This window comes from Cryptomeria japonica, chromosome 2 (assembly GCF_030272615.1).
Source record: "Cryptomeria japonica chromosome 2, Sugi_1.0, whole genome shotgun sequence".
NCBI lineage: Eukaryota > Viridiplantae > Streptophyta > Pinopsida > Cupressales > Cupressaceae > Cryptomeria > Cryptomeria japonica.
Genome location: NC_081406.1, coordinates 665,938,760 through 665,958,727, shown reverse-complemented (window position 1 = coordinate 665,958,727; position 19,968 = coordinate 665,938,760). Strand labels below are relative to the sequence as shown.

The 19,968-nt window shown below is 36.7% G+C and overlaps 1 protein-coding gene across 6 annotated transcripts in view; it reads right to left on the bottom strand.

The window, feature by feature from the left end:
* LOC131053126 (cleavage and polyadenylation specificity factor subunit 3-I) overlaps positions 1 to 5,024 on the bottom strand; it is an 89,220-nt gene extending 84,196 nt beyond the window's left edge. Inside the window, exons 1-3 of one of the 6 annotated variants that reach the window (XM_057987735.2) lie at positions 4,699 to 4,720; positions 4,106 to 4,203; positions 3,791 to 3,871 (exon numbers count right to left, since the gene is read on the bottom strand). Coding sequence is in view for 2 of the 6 variants with exons in the window: in XM_057987734.2 (XP_057843717.1) it covers positions 4,106 to 4,203; positions 4,699 to 4,830 (230 nt within the window). In the remaining 4 variants the exon portion in view is untranslated. Of the gene's footprint in view, positions 1 to 3,790; positions 3,872 to 4,105; positions 4,204 to 4,698 lie in introns of those variants that run through there. The other 5 variants (XM_057987734.2, XM_057987737.2, XM_057987736.2 and 2 more) reach the window with 5 other exon arrangements.
* Positions 5,025 to 19,968: the final 14,944 nt, after the last annotated feature.

Here is a 19,968-nt window from a genome sequence, read left to right as displayed (position 1 = left end):
CTATGCATAGTGCTCTTCGACTTAACGATCGACAGACTCCAGAGTATCGACAGACTCCATCTTTGCGATGGGATGTTGATCCCGAAGATGTGGCCCAAGTTGATGAGGAGGAGACAACATAGGGATTGGTTGGGATTCCATTGGATGAGGTGGACATAGACCATGACAGTGGGAGAGACTCAAAAGACTATGACTTTGATGCAATATTAGGAGATACACTTTAGGGGCAGCATTATACTTTCTTTTTTGTATTTAGTTTTACTTAGTACTATTTTGATTTTCATATCGTAATTGACAATGAAACTATATGGCAGCAGTGTAGCCTTTGGGCATTTTGACATTTTGCATGTTATTTCTTTAATATCTATTATGATATGCATTTTGACAATGTGAATGAATTGAAATTCTGATTTATGAATGCATAATTGCATATTGAGTATTGACAATGTTGTATGTTCAAAATTTACATTCTAAAATGTTTTCATAGTATCATACACATGCTATATCCATGTTTTCATATGAATATAATGTATATAATATATGCATGCTTTATCAATGTTTTCGTATGAACATTTAGAATTTTCCTATATATTTTTAATTTTCCCTATATTTTATATAGTCATCCCCCGTCGTTCCCCAAATTTGGCAAAAAAAATTAGCCGTCCCGGAAACGCGTCCCGCCGTACCCTGTTGTCCCCGTCCCGAAAACTCGGGGTAACGTAGGATAGAAGTGGCAGATCAAGGGGAACGGTGATAGGACACCTCACCAAGTATGCCACCTCATATGAATGGCACGGGCCACATGAGGCCAAGGGGGACAAGGTCTGCCCTTGGGCTTGGGATAGAGGGTCTTTGGGGCACACTATCAAGTCATCCTACTTCTCTTCCCAATGGTTGAACCTTCTCAAATATGATTTAAGCAATCTTGTGATTAGATCTATTCTTTAATGTATATATATTTGCTGCTTTCTAATTAATAGATCTATTTTATGAATTATGATTATGAGTGATTCCTAACTTATTTGTAGGATCTAAATCAAAGTGAAAGGTATCTCTAACCCTACCTTATTTCAATTAAGAATTAGGGCAAAATTTTGGTATTTGTGATTTGGGGACATTACATGGAGACCCTCATATCTCTCCATTTTCAAAGGATCCTACTATAGATTGTCTTATTCCCCTTGCACATGTAGATGTATACCCTATGATCACAGTACTTTAAAGATGTTTGAATATATCAAAAGTCTTTCGTGTCCTAATGGATCAGAGACTTGTCTCTAAATTCTCACTCCTCACATTGAGACACCAACTCAATCTAAATCTTCTGTTGTTTCTGATGACCTTGGCATTGGCTCATGCATGGCCCCCAATGATTCAGTTTAGCACGTTGACATTCCCTTCTAGTTTCAGTTTTGTTGGATGACCTCTTGCCAGATATTGCAAGGTTATTTGTTGAGTCACACACTGTAGACATTATGGCACATATTTGAGGATCTTCACTCCTCTTTGATGGAAACTTCAACATTCCTATCATCAAATCTTCATTAGTGCCTTCCGAGGTTGTGCACCAGGTATATTCACAATTGTTTTAATTTGCTTCAGTTGATGTGGCACATCATGATTCAGACATGTGGACAGTTGAGCAATCTTCCATGACACCCATCATGAGATTATTCCTTCCATCTCCTTTCATGGAGTTCCTTCTACCTTAACCATTGGACTTGTTTCTTCCTAAGAGGAGATACAGGGTTTGCCACTATTGGATCTTCATCAGCATTTGCCTTTGAGCCTTCATTTTCTCAATTGGAGCTTCTCTCTTATGGAGAGGATACATCATCTCTTCTTTTCTCTCCTATGGGGGGGATATTGATTGCACTTTGTGACCGATTCAGTACTTGAGTGGACATTTGGAGTCCCCCATGCTTAGTCGCGTGTACTCTTTTTCATTTCTTTTTGTCTCTTTTGGAGAGGAGCTTTCTCCCATTGGGTTTTTCTCCTTTTCTCCATTTGTGAGAGTTGCATTGGTTTGTAGATGGGTACCTAATCATGCCTTAATTGTCGGGACCCATTCATGCTTGCATTTTGCATTCATTAGCTCTTTAGTTTATCCCTATGTTAATCTTAAGGGGGGCTGTTGAAGTAATTAGGACATCATTTAATTATTTAATTAATTAGGTCCTTTAATTACTTTATTCACTTAAGATAAGCTTAGGCGCTTTTTGCTTTTATTTAATTAGGCTAATGATAGCTTAAGTTGTCTCATTCATTATGATTGTGACATTTGGCACTAGCTAATTTACTCTTGCTTTAGGGTTTTGCATTTAGGGTTTCATTCATCCTTTCATAAGGATTTGTTCATTCATTGTAATCGCAATCTTTTGTGCAATCAATACAGAATTTTCAGGTTGTGTTGAGCAAATTATCCTTGCTTGATCTTTCTTCATGACAGGTAGCGTGCTTGAAGATAATTCTTGGCTTGTGAGGTTGGATCATCAACTTCTACATTTGGGAGGGGCTATTCAGCTTGGATGAATTTAAAGTTTCTCATGTTTATCATTTAGGAAACCAAGCGGCTGATAGATTGGCCAAATCTACTATTAAAACGATAGCAAATCATGCCAGAGTTGAGTTGGGAGTTTCTTGGTCAAAAGGAGGAGGCTAATAGGACGATTGAAGGATCAATCCATTAATGACCGCAAGGTAGCACTTGTGCGAAGTTATTGCAAAGGATGGGACAAAGTGAAGTGGTGGTATATCTTGCCCACAAAACCAAGCAATGGCATCATTTGCAAGGGAGACTACTATATGCCTTAATGCTAGTGATAGGCAAATGGCATCCAAAGGCTCAATGACGAGCAACAAACTCCATATGATCTTCAACATATATGAGCAGGAAGTTCTAGAGGCAATAAAATTTGTCTTGGGGGGTGTTTTCTTGCGCTTGTGGCCCACAAATTTAGGGTGAACAGCTACTTTTCTTCCATGTTCATGTTATGAATATTGGAAGCCAAGAAGGGCAAAATTTTCATCAAAGGGCTAATGTAGAAGCTAGTCAAGGCTTGATGGAGACTAACGATGCAACAGTTTTTAGATATGTCAATCTTGAGTATTGGGTTGTCATGGCGTGGGAGTCCATCGCTAAAACTGACTCTAAATTATAAAGGGCTGTGGATCCCCTCTATCGTTTGGCAAACAAGGGCGAACAAGGAGGCCAAGAGGCACTAGACGATGGAAGCGATGGAGCTGCTAAAGGAGGTTACTGGTTCATGGTTAGCAAAGCACGTCCAACCCATGGCATTGTTGATGGCCACATAGGGAGATCAAGTAGAGGAGCTACAGATGATCGAGGAGGCCGGTCCAGGGTGCTAATCTTCTAGGTGTGTTTAGAGGTGACAAGTAATGGTTTTTTCAACCCCATTTTGTAAATTTTGTATATTGTTCATATAGACCTTTTTTGTATTTCGAGTGTGGTCTTCTTAGTGCCACATTTATATATTAAAAAAAAAAATTATGTAATATTAAAAGATATTTAAATTTTACATTTAATTTCCTATCAGCATATCCCTTGAACCTCCTATGGGTGCAAGTGCTAGTAAATATCATAAGTCAAGTGAAGACAAACCAAGTTTTGCTACCAGTCCCATGCAAGACATTCCCAAATTATCAGCTAAGTGTTAAGTCTCAAGAATGCCAAATGATTAAGTGTTAATGCTTTAAGTGAAGAAATTTACTTAAATGTCAAGGAAGCAATTTCACTTGCATACAAATTTTCCAAAGGTGAGAATGATACCTGTAATTTCTGCCTTATTCACGAATATAGGACTTAAGAATCACAGTAGTGCATCAGAATCTTGTGTGCCAGAAAAAGTCGCTGCTAAATGTAGTTCGATATTAACGTTGTGAAAATAAAATGAACAAAGGCCAGTCTCCTACACTATTTGCAAAACATATTGTATAGCAGAAATAAAAATACATAAAAATAGGAGAGCCTTGATCAACCAAGAAAGTTGTAAACACTCTTGCGTTTGGGCACACAACAAAGACAAAAAAAGTCCACAAACACTAAAAACAAGCAACGGAGATGGGTTTGGGTCTAAATGCATACTGGGTAACAAGGAGCACATCAATTGTTGAAGGATCGATCTCATCAAAGTACGGTAGAGCCGCCATACCAGAATAAGCAGGATGGATTCCGCAGTCGAACTCCACGACCACAATACATGCAAAAGTACCATCAGTTCATTAAAAAAAATCAAGGGACAAAACCTCATCCCAACGATACTTCTTAAGTATTAAATCCGATTAACAATTCATCTTCGAATAAAAAGATTCCTTTCTGAAAAAACAAGTTAAATCCTACTGACAGTGCAAACGCATTACAACACTTCTTTCAAATGGACACAACATATTTCCCCCAAATGCGTTAAGACCCACTACTTTCAGCCTCTTGTACTCAAGATCAATAACGCCAAATGTTCATGCAAGTCAATTTCCCTTGGTAGGGAAATCCACTTGAGACCCACTATATTGTGTAAAACACTGTGTCACAAAAAGCAAATTTAGGCAATTATTGCAGAACATCAAAAGAGCAGACACGGCATGTATGTCGGGAAACGACAATAAACAGCAAAGATGAATGAAATGAGAAAACGAAAAATGAGGGGTGTAGGAGCGGGAAGGTAAAAGATATGAGGTTACCAGAACAGTCTTGTCCTTGTAGGTCATGTAAACACAGGAACGACCCACTTCACTGCCAGCCCCGAGAGGAGTGACGAGCAACTGATCTCCCTCTCTCCACACCATCGATTCCTTCCGTTTCAATGTACTCATGGCTGCTAATACACAACTAAAGCCTTCACAGTGTTTTTGTATTCAGTGTACGCGGCCTGTTTTGGCAAACAGTCTAACCCCATCTCCCCATGTGGCTGCTGAAGTCTATTTTCTGCTTAAAAATAAGCACTGAAAGTGTTCCCATGGAATTTTTTAATTAGAGGGAAAGGATAATTTGGAATCTTTTCCTAGTTTTGTGGAGCAGCAGCTGCTTAATAATAAAAATGAAGCTGGAAAAAAAAAGGAGGGGCTGGAAATAAGCAGCAGCGGCTTATTAAAAAAATGACACATGGCTTCACCAAAAAAATTTCCTTTCTTTTTTATTTGCTTTAAATTTTACTTTTAAATTTTATATATAAAAAATATTATTTAAAAGTGTCATTTCAGAGGGCTGCTTAAAAATAAGCACAATTTTTTTAAGCATGGGGTCACCAGCTCCACAAATTGTTGCACAAAAAGTGGAGTAGCAGCTGCTAGCCAAAATAAGCTAAGCAGCCGCATGGGGACGTGCCCTAAGATGACATACCTGAATTTAAAAGTTTTTCTTGCTTGCTACTCAAATATAAAGGGAAAAATTTAACAAAAAAAACTGCTGCCCGAAAATTCAAAGCGCATTTTCGAAGGAAAACTAAACCTCGGAAAAATAGAGTGAGAAGCGAGGGCGAGAGATCGCCAGAGCGCGTGAAGCGAAAAAAATATTACATGGTCAATTAGAAACTAGTATACTTATATTTAGATATACGTAAAGTATGAGAGTAATCTTTGATTGAAATCTAAATATTATTTAAATTTCATTGTTATTTAATGTTTAATCTATTTGTTTTGAACAATATACATAAATCATGAATCATGTTTGAGTCTTGGGTTATTTGTTGTGTCGGGTTTCTGTGTTATGTAAAGGTGTTATTTTGGGAGATTGCTAGTTATATTCTATTTTCATTTTTTGGTTTTCTTATGTGCATATATATTTATGTAATTCTTTTTGCATTGATTCAATATTTTTTTATTTTTTTTAAAAAACATACATACATAAATGAGGTCACCAAAACATAAAATTTTACAAAATAATATATACTCTAATATATGAGAACTATTCAAAACAACTTATTAAGAAGTTGTAAGTCAAACTTTGTCAATTCAATTATTTGGATTATTCTTTCTTCAGTATTATATAACGATACGTTCTCTCCCACAACTAATATGCATGATTTTTTTAGGTAAATCAATATGTAAAGGAGACCATATTTTTCTTTCTTCACCTTCTTTATCCACTTTATCTAAATTCAACATTTGATGATATTCTTTGTCAACCAGCACTATGTAACCATCACATCTAGCTAATTTCCAAGATGTTGTAGAACTCTTCTAACGAATAATAACATCATAATGTTTTTCATAAATTTTTGTTTGTACTTCTTCAAAAGAAAACCTGTAACTGAAGGGTAGTTTGCAGTATGATCTGTTGGGGATGGAATTATCATCCAAGACTTTTTAGCATAATTAAATTCAATAATGTCACCATTGTTTGTATGATGTTTCAACCAATAAAATCGTCCTTTAGAGTGAAAACCTCTTCCCATAGGAATGTTCAACAAACAATTGATCCCATAGATTTATATTTTGAGTCATAAATCTCAACCATACTTTAACTATTTGTTTGTCAATAGTATTGTCCAAAGAAGATTATGTGTTGATTGATGGAAGAGATAAAAGTTGTTGCTATGAAATAAGTACATAAAGTGGTTGTGATTCGTCTTAGGCAAGGAACTTTTGTCCAAGTTTGAGTGCTTGCATTAGATTTATCGTATTTGTAGAAATCGAAAGGACCATCTCTTACCCATTTTGAGCAACAATGGGTATTGTTCTAAATCACCTCTATGCACTTACAATAGTATGGAAATTTTAGTGAAGGAACCCTATAAAAATATACATCACCTACAATGACCCATGATTGTATCCCCTTAGACCCATATGAAAAGAACTACAATAAAAAAAATGCATATCGAATGAGAATGATCTAGAAATATAGTTTTCAAAGAATCAAGTGAAATAAGCATCTATTTCCACCTCTTATAGACTAACCTCATTCCTGAAAAAGGCTCGTTGGACAATATTGATATACTCATCAACACCAATTGTTCTTTTCTTCCCCATCAAGTCTACAACATATCAACATTTAGATTCTTGAGAAAAAAAAAAATTGTTGGACAATATAGCTATACTCATCAACGCCAATTTTTTTTCCTCCCCATCAAGTCTGCAACATATCACATTACAAAGAGAAATAGGAAAGAACTAGCCTAACCGGTCAACCCCATCACACTTGGGGATGAGCGCAATAAAAGTCGCATTCAAAGCCCGAAGCATCTGCTTACTCCTCTGGGACTCTTGGACCACCTCCAATAAGTCCAATTTGATAATATCCCAAAATTCTTGATAGAACTCAATCTGAAACCCATCCGGCCCAGGCGCCTTCCCCTTCTTCATGTGAAAAACAATCCTCTCAAGTTCGTCCAACAAAATAGGTCACATAAGCTGCTCATTCATCTCCCTAGTAACTAGAGAAGGTATAAAAGCAAGAACCTAATTTTCCTCTTCTGATTCCCCCTGATAATCCTCAGTAAAAAGGGATTGGAAATATTGCAAAGACTCCCTAGAAATCTCCTGCAAGGATAAACATTGCCCATCTCTATCATTAACCAAAACTAGGATGGAATTGCCATGCCTTCTTGCTTTCACCGAATTGAAAAAGAACGCAGTATTATTATCCCTCGCTTGAAGCCAATCAATACGAGCTCTCTACTTCCAGTAGATTTCCTCCCTAAGCTCCCATTCCTCTAAAACCTTGACTGTCCTGACTTCCTCCCTAAGCAAGGCTTCTGACAATCCATGCTCTCTAATCTCTCTAGTAATGTCATTCAACTCTAATTGAGCAGTTGTCTTGGCATGAAAGATATTACCAAAACACTGATGATTCTACTGCTTAAGCTGGAACTTAACAAATTGCAGTTGCTTGGCAAAAGTGTACATGGCAGTGCCAAAGGCTTGCCTCCCTTTCTTCCACCACTCTGCAACATGAACATGCAAAGAAGAATCTCGCAACCACATAAGCTGGAATTTGAATGAAGGAGTGTGAGCGACTTGAGCAGAAGAGGACACCAATTTGATGGGCCAGTGGTCCGAACCTTTCCAATCTAAAATCTCAGAGCATGTGGACCAACCCCCATCAATCCAAAAACTAAAAACCAAAAAGCGATCCAGCCTCTCCACAATCCAATACTCTACTAGTCTCATGTTGTTTCAAGTGAACAGACCATTACCGGGCTTGATCTCAACAAGATTCAAGATTGATATACTATCCTGAAGAAGGAAGGAACAAGGCTTCAACCACATAACACCACCCTTCTTCTCACTCAACTCTACAATGGCATTGAAATCACCCGCTGGAATCCACAGATGAAAAGGAAAAAACCCACGCATAAAAGAAATATGAGACCACAAATTCTGCTTACCCTGAATATTAGTGGGAGCATAAATGTTAGTAAGCAAGATATATTCCCCAGTCTCAAGACTAGGAGAAACCCTAGATAAAGATGATCTGGAAGAAACCCACCATATAGGGTGAATCCTCAAGGGGTTCCAAAGACAAGCCACACCTCCAGAGGAGCCAAATACCCCAATACACTAACATTCACCTCTCCCCCGTAGCTTAGGCACCAGACCCAACATACTTTCCATAGATAGTTTAGTTTCCTACAGGAAAAGGACATCAAGAGAATGACTCCTAATCAATTCCCGAACATCTTTTTGTCTAGGGCCATTGTTCAAGCCCCAAGCACATTCCATGAAAGCACAATCATTTCAGGGGATTAGAAAAATGATAATCTAGAGTCTTTATTGAACCTGAATCAACCAAGTTCTCCCCCATCAATTTAATCTTATCCAAGTCCTTCTTTCTGTCAACCTTTGAATTCTTCTTCGTTGCACCTTTCTTGATGTCTTTTTGAAGAAGACTCGGATGTAAAGAGATCTTATTACTTTTAACCCCAGCAGAATCCAATTTTTGTGTTGCAGGACAAAACATCCCCACTAGCTATCTTCATTTCAACACTAGAGATGGGTCCCATCTGAACCAATACCTGTTGATCCATCTCCATCTGTTGACTTCCAACATCCTGCAGACCCTGGGAAGGATCCAAGTTCAGACTATCAGGCATCAACCCTACTGCACTATGATCCAAACAAATCATCCCCGGATTCACCTCCTATTGACTAAGGTCATCCAAGGCTTCAAATCTGTTAAAGGTATCCTCCTCCTGACTTTCCCTGCAAAGACCTCTTTTGACCTCGGTTCCTATTCTTTGTCTTAACTGGGACAAAACCATCAACACCCACAACCACACTAGACATGGGAGCTTTTCCTTTATCAGCCCCATCAAGGTTACGAGATAGTTGTTCAGGCTGATGCACAACCAGTTTAGACGTAGGGCACTTGCGCTGCAAATGACCATACTCATTACATAAACAAAACTGAAATGATAGCTCGCAATCCAGCTGTTGGACCCAAGAATAAGAGCCCGCACACATTTCTATACCATCTGGCAAAGGCTTACTAAGATCAATTTCAACATAGATACCAACGAAAGTCATTACCTTTCTCCCCAAGGTTTGCGATGAAGCTCCAACAAGCTTCCCAAGCAATGAAGCGAGCATCCGCAACACATCCTCCCGACAACATTCCACCATAAAACGAGGTAATCGAACCCACACTGGGACCCGATTCGTGAGTTCCTCCGAAGGGTTAAATCCTACATGCCAAGGTTTGATGAACAACCCCAATTGGTTATAAAAGTATAGGCCTCCTTCAAAGACCCTATTGCGATCCTCCGTGCAATTGAATGTAACCATGAAGTAATTGTTTGCAAGCAATATAATATCCATTTCCCCTTCCGGCGCCCAATTCCTCTGAGCCCAATTCTCCAGAAACTGCAATGAGATCCTCATACTCAAAAACTTGCAATACAAAGAATGCTTTGAATAGTATTCCACATCCTCAACGATCATTTATGGAGGAATCACCAATCTTGGCCTCTCTTTACACTTCTCCAAACACCCATTAGTTTTTGTGACTCGAGCACCACCCGACGAGCCGACATTCGCATTACCTTCACTCGAAGCAAAAAGACTATTAACAATAACCTTAGTACTCTGAATAGGGGACTTCAAACCAACAGTTGTTCGAGAGTCCATGTTCGAAGAAGCTCGTGATGGATCTCCACAAGGCATGGCCATTTGAGCCCTCACGCCTTGCATGCAGAGCAAAACCCCAAAAGAGAATAAGGGCGGGCACCCCCCTAGCCCCACCCAACCACCACTCACCGATAGCACCAAGCTTGCATTCTTCAACAAAGAAAACTCTCATCAACCCCTCAACGCCTCACCCTCCCAAATGACCAAACTCTGCCCCACAAGCTGTAGCACCCACGACCAAGGAGTCAAACAAGGAAAGAACCGTGCACCCCCACCACTCCCAGCAGTGATAAATAACCAAAACATCGTAAGCCGACAACACATAATAGACAAAGAGGAATAAAATGAAGAAACTGACCCCCCAAAATGGAAGATACCCCCCACACAATGCACAACAGAGAACAATGACCATGAGTTAGGGCACGGGTGCCCTAGCTTGAACCCTTGAAGCAGAGCGCGAACACATTCTCCTCCAGATAGGCATTTAATAATATTGCAAGTATTTAAAAAAAAATCTAATTATTAAATACACATTATCCCTTTAGGGTTTCTTTAGGGTTGCACACCTTTAGGGTTGCATATTCTCCTTTTATAAAGATTGTATTGTACTTTTTATTAAATTCCCTCTCTAAATGATAATCTTCTTCTTCAGAACCATTATTTCTTTTTGCCTCCATTCTTCTCTTCTCAACAATTCCCTCACTGAAAAGATTATCCCAAGAGTTAGTTGTCAAGATGTTAATATAGTTGTCCCTGTTGTCCTTGAAAGCATCACATTCTAAAATGAAGTGTCTTTTCGTTTCCACTTTACCCATTGAGCAAAAAATGCATGCTCTCTCCTCCCAACCTTCTTTTGGTCTTTTCCAATGACCAGTTTCACTACGAAGCTGGTGAGAATTAGTTCTTAATTGAGCAATAAGGATTTTGGCTCTCCAAGGAATAGTGGCCCCTATGTACGTCTTTTGTTGATAATTACAAGTGGGGTTAAACTCTTCAATATGTTATTTTTTCTTTCTCCCAAGGTTTTTATCTCAAGTGCACTTGCGAAACTTGTCTATAACAAATGCTTTTATCTCCTTGCTATTGGTGGGGTACGCGTTCAAGTAGATATTCCATTTACTTAACCATTTGTTATTTTGTTGCATCCAAGTCTTCTTTCTTTTGCATAGAGTATCATTAAAGACAATCCTAGGCCATCAGTCCTCATCCATTCTCTCGATTCTTTTCAAGTAACTTATGAGTCTTGACATAGCAATAGCCTCAATGGGTGTTGCCCCCACTTCACTCAACATAATGTCATAAGATACTGAATTTTTAAGCTTGAACTTGTTTGTAATCAAACGTTTTTAATTTTCTCAATTTGTTTCCATTGCAAGACAAAAGTATTGTTGCCCCACACTTCACAACCATAAAGGACAACCGGAAGCACTAAAAGACCAAAAGGAGTTTGAAAGGTCTTCCAGGCCCATAACTCAACTTCTCTACACCTATTCTGAAAGGCATAAAACGCTTTTCACCCTCCCAAAACTCTCTTGTTCCTACACCCTTCCCAACTTAAGTTTTTGTTGAAGCCAATACTAAGGTACTTGTAATCCGTTACTTCTTCAAGAGTATTACCTTCAAAATTGAACACATGATGGTCATGTTTTCTTTTGGTAGAGAAAATTATCACTTTTGTTTTGTTGATGTTAACTTGCATCCCTAGAGTTCTACAAAATTGCTCAAGGGAGAGTAGGTGTTCCTGTGAACCAATAGCAGACTTAGCAATAATGATAAATTCATATGCATATAAAAGGAGTCTTATGACAAACTTGCCCAAGTGAACACCATCCCCATTTTGTAAGTTTAACCAATCTTCGAGTTTGTCAATGTATAAACCAAAAAGTGTAGGGGATAGAGGGCCACCAAGCTTGACCCCAATGTCACTCCTAAAACTTTCTAAGATGTCAGCCAAATTTTTGATTTTAACTTTGACCTCTTCATACAACCTATGAACAACTGGCTTGAGATGACTAGGAACTTCGAGTTCCTCCATTTTGTGCCAAAGTTTATCCCTAGGGATTGTGTCAAATGCTTTTTTGAAATCTACAAAGCAGCAAAAGACTTTAGCCTTATGATCCCAAAATTTTTCAATGATGTGCCTTAGAGGGACACCATGATGAACTGTGGAATGTTTATCTCTAAAACCAGCTTGACCTTTAGCACATTTATTGCCTTGTTGCGCCTAATTATTGATCTTTCTCTATATCACACTCCCAAACAATTTTGCAAATAAAGGATTGATCATAATGGTTCTATAATTGGAGGGATTGTTGATATCACCGCTTTTGAAAAGAGGTATTGCTAAGCTAGTAGTCCAATCTATGGGTACGCCCTGTTGAATGATACCGTTGAAAATATTTATAATATGAGGAGCAAGGATTTTCATACCTCAATTTAGATATTCCACTTGAAGATCAACTAAGTCCTTTGCTTTGCCAATACTCATCTTTTTAATACCCATTGCAATCTCTTGAACAGTGAAAAGCTTAATGTTGGTGTTGACCAAGGGTGGCGGGTCAACATGAGAATCTTGCTCATAGAGTTGTCTAGCATATTTGAACCATTGAGATGTAGTAATTGTATTTTCAGTTTATTTATTTCTCAACTGGAGCTCCTACCAAAATAGCTTGGGGTTATTTTTCCCAAGGGAGATTAACTCTTCTCTTCTTGTGACCATAAAATCAACTTTTTTCTTTCTTAAAATATGTTTGTAGGCTTTGTGATTTATTTTATTACTGTTGGTTTCTTTCATGACCCTTCTAGATTTTTTGCATTCTTCGTCAAACCAAGCATTAATCGGAAAGCAATTTGTATCAAACTTCCTATTCTTAGCTCTCTTGCATCCATTAAGTGCTCCTTGAATAATGTTTGATAGTTCGGATCTATGAAGACCATGGAAAGGGATTTTTTTGTTCTTAAGAGATCTCTCTAGAGCCATTTGGAAAGTATCACAACTTTTTTGAGTTAATAAAATTCTGCCTTTTGATAGATGTTGCTTAATATGAGTAGTTTTCTTCCCAAGTTGTTCCTACCCAGTCCAAGAAAAACTTAAATAAATCGGTTTATGATCATATTTCAAATCCCAATGTTGTTCCCCAACAAGGACTCACTCCATTCTCTCAAAGAGGCCATGTGAACACATAATATAATCCACAACACTTGCCCCATTGTAAGTGTTGCAAGTGAAATTACCAGACTTCAACCATCTAGCCAACCCATTACAAATGACTAAATCAAATGTCCCACATAAAGCAAGTTGCTGCTCCCCAAAAAGATTCCAGCCTTTGTTGTCTTCTGAGACTCTATCCCACTGACGGTCACTTTCTTCTGTAAGCCAAATAGGGTTACAATTTTCCTTATAACAGAGAATGCTAACATGTTCATTTGCAGTTCTAGCATTAAAATCACCTACCAAAAGAACTTCTCCTAGTTGAGAATAGATTGTGATATCCTTTTTCAATGCTGCAAAAGGGTCTTTGTGGTCAAGCCCCCTACTCTTGTAAATTTTTGACACTCGAGGGGCGAAATAAAATGTTGCAATTCTGATGAGATTCTCATATTCAGAGATTTTAAACCAAAGAAATTATTTATTTATGTCTTCTCTTTCTAGCTGAACCAAACGACCTTCCTTTTCCCTTACAAAGACCATGATACCACCGTGTCCTTTACCATTCCTTGTTGCCTTGTTCCACACTGCCATCTTCGAGTACCCTTCAAGCCAAGGTGTCTTGGATCGTTCATGCTCGTGAGTTTCAATGAGACAAATAATGTCTTTGTCCCCTGCAATAGGTCATAACCCAGGGCCACGCCTCCAAGGATATTCTCTACAATTCCAACAAACTAAACTTAAATAAACTTGGGCAGGTCTTGATTTCTATTTGTTTTGGCATGTGAGACTCAAATTTGAGTCTACACCCCTGTTAGCCCATAATGACCCTGTTGTCATGTTTTCCATTGAAGCTTCTATTGTCATTTCTTTGCTACCAACCTGTTGTGTCGTTTTAGAGTAGGGCCCAAATGAGGCAATGCCACTTTTCGATTGTGCAACCATGCTCTTTTACCTTCATCTCTTGTTGTTCTGACTTTAGATATTTCTTCCCTCCTTTCTTCTTGTTGTGTAATTGTTAAATCTTCATCTAAAAAGAAGCAAGAACCCCTAAGGAGTTGCTTCTTGCTTAAGAGCACTTGTTTGTCCTAGATGCATGGTAAAATAATTCTAATAGGTCTTGCCTTTTCCTCGTTAGGCTTACCCATCCTCCAAGCTTGACAGATTTGCCCTTGCCAAAACAACTTGTCTTTTAAAAAGTCGTTTACAAGATCAAGAGTATGTTCATTCCTTTCGTAGTCTTTTACACCTTTAATAATAAGATTTTATGCTCTATTTTGTCTTTCTTTGGATTCTTTAACTTGCAAATTGTCAGCCTGAAATTCTAGTTTTACTACATATGTAAAGTATGAGAGTAATCTTTTATTGAAATCTAAATATTTTTTAAATTTCATTAATATTTAATGTTTAATCTATTTGTTTGTAACAATATACATGAATCGTGAATCATGTTTTGAGTCTTAGATTATTTCTTGTATGAGGTTTTTGTTTTATGTAATGGTGTTGTTTTTGGGGATTGCTAGTTATACTCTATTTTCATTTTTTGGTTATCTTGTGTTGCATATATTTATGTAATTCTTCTTGCATTGATTCAATAAAAAAATAAAAATAAATAAATAAATAAAAAACATACATAAATGAGGTCACCAAAACATAAAATTTTACAAAATAATATATACTCTAATATATGAGAACTATTCAAAACAACTTATTAAGAAGTTGTAAGTCAAACTTTGTCAATTCAATTATTTGGATTATTCTTTCTTCAGTATTATATAATGATACTTTCTCTCCCACAACTAATATGCATCCACTGTTATTAGCTATTGTCCTGTAATTTTTTTAGGTAAATCAATATGTAAAGGAGACCATATATTTCTTTCTTCGCCTTCTTTATCCACTTTATCTAAATTCAACATTTAATGATATTCTTTGTCAACCAGCACATCTAGCTAATTTCCAAGATGTAGTAGAACTCTTCTAAAGAATAATAACATCATAATGTTTTTCATAAATTTTTGTTTGTACTTCTTCAAAAGAAAACCTATAACTGAAGGGTAGTTTGCAGTATGATCTGTTGGGGATGAAATTATCATCCAAGTCTTTTTATCATAATTAAATTCAATAATTTCACCATTGTTTGTATGATGTTTCAACCAATAAAATCGTCCTTTAGAGTGAAAACCTCTTCCCAAAGGAAAATAGGAATGTTCAACAAACAATTGATTCCATAGATTTATATTTTGAGTCATAAATCTCAACCATACTTTAACTATGTGTTTGTCATTAGTACTCTCCAAAGAAGATTATGTGTTGATTGGTGGAAGAGATAAAAGTTGTTCCTATGAAATAAGTACATAAAGTGGTTGTGATTCGTCTTAGGCAAGGAAATTTTGTCCAAGTTTGAGTGCTTGCATTAGATTTATCATATTTATAGAAATCGAAAGGACCATCTCTTACCCATTTTGAGCAACAATGGATATTGTTGTAAATAACCTCTATGCACTTACAATAGTATGGAAATTTTAGTGAAGGAACCCTATAAAAATCTACATCACCTTCGATGACCCGTGATTGTATCCCCTTAAACCCATATGAAAAGAATTACAATAAAAAAACACATCTTGAACGAGAATGATCTGGAAATATAGTTTTCAAAGAATCGAGTGAAATAAGCATCTCTTTCCACCTCTTATATCAACAAGAAAACTTAAAAACTTCATTTATGAGGGAATTTAATAGTACGTATCCACCATGGATAAGATCTACCTAAACCTTCCACGAAATGTATGAAATTGCTAGATTCCAAACTTGTAATTAAAAAAAAGGAAAGATAATAACAAATGAAACAAATAAATACTGCAAATGTAATTGAAGAGCAAAATGTAATCAATGTACTATTCATCTTGTTTAAATAGAAGTCTACATGATCAAGTTAGCTTTATCCATCCATGTAAAATCATGATTTTTTTTTAATCTCACAAGGGTAATTCAATGGCAATTTGAGTATCAGATAGAATATTTATTTATTTATTTATTATTTTATTATAAAAATAAAAATAAAAATGATTTACAAATATTTAATGTTGATTTGTTATAAAAATAAAAATGATGTTTTTTTATTTATTAATTATCTCATTATAAGAATAAAAAATGTTATTAAATAAAAAATAAAAAATAAAAATGATTTTACAAATGATAAGAATTTTTTTTTTCATTATAGAAATAAAAGTTTGCAAATATTTATTGTTTATCATTATTAAAATAAAAATGGTTTTAAAAATCTTTAATATGTATGTCATTATAGAAATAAAAATAAAAATAAACAAGTGCCAAGTAATGGCAAATACTTGCCTTCATAGTATTGTAGTAAAAATATTTGTCATAATTGTTAATTATAATTTTAAAATATTGTTATTTCTAAATTATATTATTTTAATTATATTTTGTTATACTAATTATAACTCTCACTTCAATAAAATAATATTAATAATTATAATGTAACATAAACATTATAGTGAAAATATACTTTTTTCTTGAGAATATAATCCTAATTTAATTAAAAAAACTATATAGTAAATATCATATAATAAAATTGGCAAGTGTTAATAGGCTTTCTCGGGTTGCCATCCACAATAGTTGCACCAACACCACTTATGCAAATCTCATCGAACAACACGTTGACATCCAAGCACACTCAACAACAGCAACTCAGATATGAAAGATAGCTTCTAGAGCACAAAATCACGAACCACTTGACATGAAAATACACACGAACATCCAAAATATTATCCCAAAATCGCAACTCGAGATTTGATCACACTGGAATATACACGAGGAAATACCAAAGTCACCAAAGCACTAATAAGAAGAACCCAACTATAAACCAGATCATATGATATGATCAATTAAGCTCCCAGATCACTGAAACCAATACAGAAAGATATAATGATACTAGAAATACTCCATATACCGAACCATGATCCCAATAAACTAATTTGTAACCATCTGATCAATAAATCACAGGAATATGTTGACATCAATGACAAACAACATATCCTAGCGACATCAATGTCGAACAATCTCCCCCTTTGGCATTGATGAGAACATATGAGTGTGAAAAATAATCAATGCAAAGGAATGAATCAACAAAAATCTAGCAAATTCCTCCTTTGATCATGCACACAAACCTCCAAAGATAAGGCAATTTTTCACATGCTTCTCTCCCCCTTTGACAACAATGCCAAATATATAAATTGATTGGCGAGGAGATATCTTGGCTAATGGAGTAAGGAGATTATTGGATGACACCAAAAATGAAACAAAAGTGCAGGTGGAATTGTGGGGAGTGAGGATGGTACAACAATTGGCGATACCTTGTTTGCATTTGGAAGGCAACTCACAAATAATAGTTAATTCTATTATTAAAGGAGAGGTCGTTTCTTGGAAAATAAAAAAGTTTATTAAAATGATTAAATTTTAATTAGAAATTGTTAGAGTTATCATGTATTAGCTAATAATTATTTATTTAATTATTAGTCTATCATACTCTACGCTTAAGCTAAACTTAGGCATTTAATAATATTGTAGGTATTTAATAATTAATCTAATTATTAAATACACATTATCCCTTTAGGATTTCTTTAGGGTTGCACACCTTTAGGGTTGCATATTCTCCTTTTATAAGGATTGTATTTTACTTATTGTTTAATTCCCTCTTTGAATGATAATCTTCTTCATAGGCATTATTGCTTTTTGCCTCCATTATTCTCTTGTGATAGGTATTTTGCTTGCAGGTGTTTTTGGGATCTCTAAAGTTGTATTTTTCAACTTCTTCATGGTATTAGAGCTCTTCACATCCATCCATGCACTTTTTCCAAATTTCACTCCGGGTACATTTTATTCAGGTTTTTGTGTTTTCACACTCTAGTGAATTACTTGGACAAATGAGCTCGTGAGAACTTCTTGTTTGCGTGGGATGACTTTTTTTTGGTTGTTCTTCATGTATTTCTAGTCTTATGTCTTTTTTTGACATTCAGAGCTTTCAATGTAAGCACTTATGATTTTGTAATCACACTGAGATAAAGTGTCTCTATATTGCACATGTATTATGGGATCTTGCACACTACTTTTGTGCCTTATTGTACTCGCACTATGATATAAAGTGTCATGGGGGTTTGATGTTTACCTTTATACCTTTCTCATGCATGTGTGCCTTGGTTTGCACACCCTTTGTATTTTCTTGTACTTTCATGTTTGCATGGTCAGATGTTCTTGGTTCTTCTTCATGCACTACATTATGACTTTTAGATTGTTTACCTACCATACCTCTCCCTTGTCAACATTATGCGGGGGTTTCTAATGTTGGTGTCAATGCTTACAAAAAGGCAAAGAAGAAAAAAGGTTGTGAAGAGCTGTGAAACATCACCGCCCTTTGTCGTCGGATGACCTTTTTCTCCAGCCCCCGTTGCCACGGTCCTCTGCCTCCGGTCGCCGCCCAAGCCCAGGCCCCACCCGCCAGTCCTCCACTGCTGCAGTCGTCGCCATCCAACCGATCACCGCCTGCTGCTCCTGGCCACCGCCACCGTCGTCACTCAGGCCCTTGCCCTCCGATCCATCGACCACCAGCCGCTTCTGGCCGTTGTCACCTGATGCCCAATAGGCAACCACTTTTTCGGCCCCTGCCCACTTTTTTGGTCGACGGTCTTTTTCTCCGACAATATTTTTTTCAGGGAACCTTTTTACCAACAGAGGTTTTTTCATGCAGTAGGGGGATTTTTCTGGGCACCGGATTTTTTTCGACGCATTTTTTAGGTGACCTATTTTTATTCAACAGGTAAGGAATATTCTACTGATATTAGCATGATGTCATGCTGACACCAACAATACAAACACCTTTGCATGGCCCCTGAGACCCTTTTTGTGCCCTTAAAGAGGGTTTTTTTGGTTTGGCCATATCTTGGGCATACGATATCGTTTTTGGGCAAACAAGATATCATTGGAAAATTGGTTTCGTCTACTTTCCATATGTGTGGGTTTCATCACCTGGTTTTTCTGTTGGTACATTCTATAGACATTTGAAGTTAGAGGTGTTGTTTTTAGTCCTGGGCTCATATCTTTTCGCTAGTTTCTCTGATTTTTGCGATTACAGCGGCATTGGGACATATGAGCTCGTGCAAACTTCTCATTTGCGTGGGATGACTCTTTTTTTGCTATGCTTCATGTATTTCCAGTCTTATGTCTTTTTTTGACATTCTGAGCTTTCAATGTAAGCACTTATGATTTTATAATCGCACTGAGATAAAGTGCCTATGTATTACACATGTATTATGGGATCTTCAACACCAATTTTGTACCTTATTTTACTCGTACTATGATATAAAGTGTCATAGGGGTTTGATGTTTTCCTTTGTTTGCCTTCATACCTCTCTCATGCATGTGTGTCTCGGTTTTCACACCCTTTGTATTTGCTTGTACTTTCATGTTTGCACGGTCAGATGTTCTTGGTTCTTCTTCATGCACTACAGTATGGCTTTCAAATATAGTGTACCTTTCAGACCTCTCCCTTATCAGCATTCTGGGGGGGTTTCTATTGTTGGTGCTAATGCTTCCTTGGTTCCGTGTTGGAGTGAGCTATGTAATCAGTATTTGTTCCTATGTACTAAGTGGATGCAGTGGCTAGTTACCTATGCATTTCGGTGAGATGGATCATTTACCATATGGACACTCTTTCATTCCTA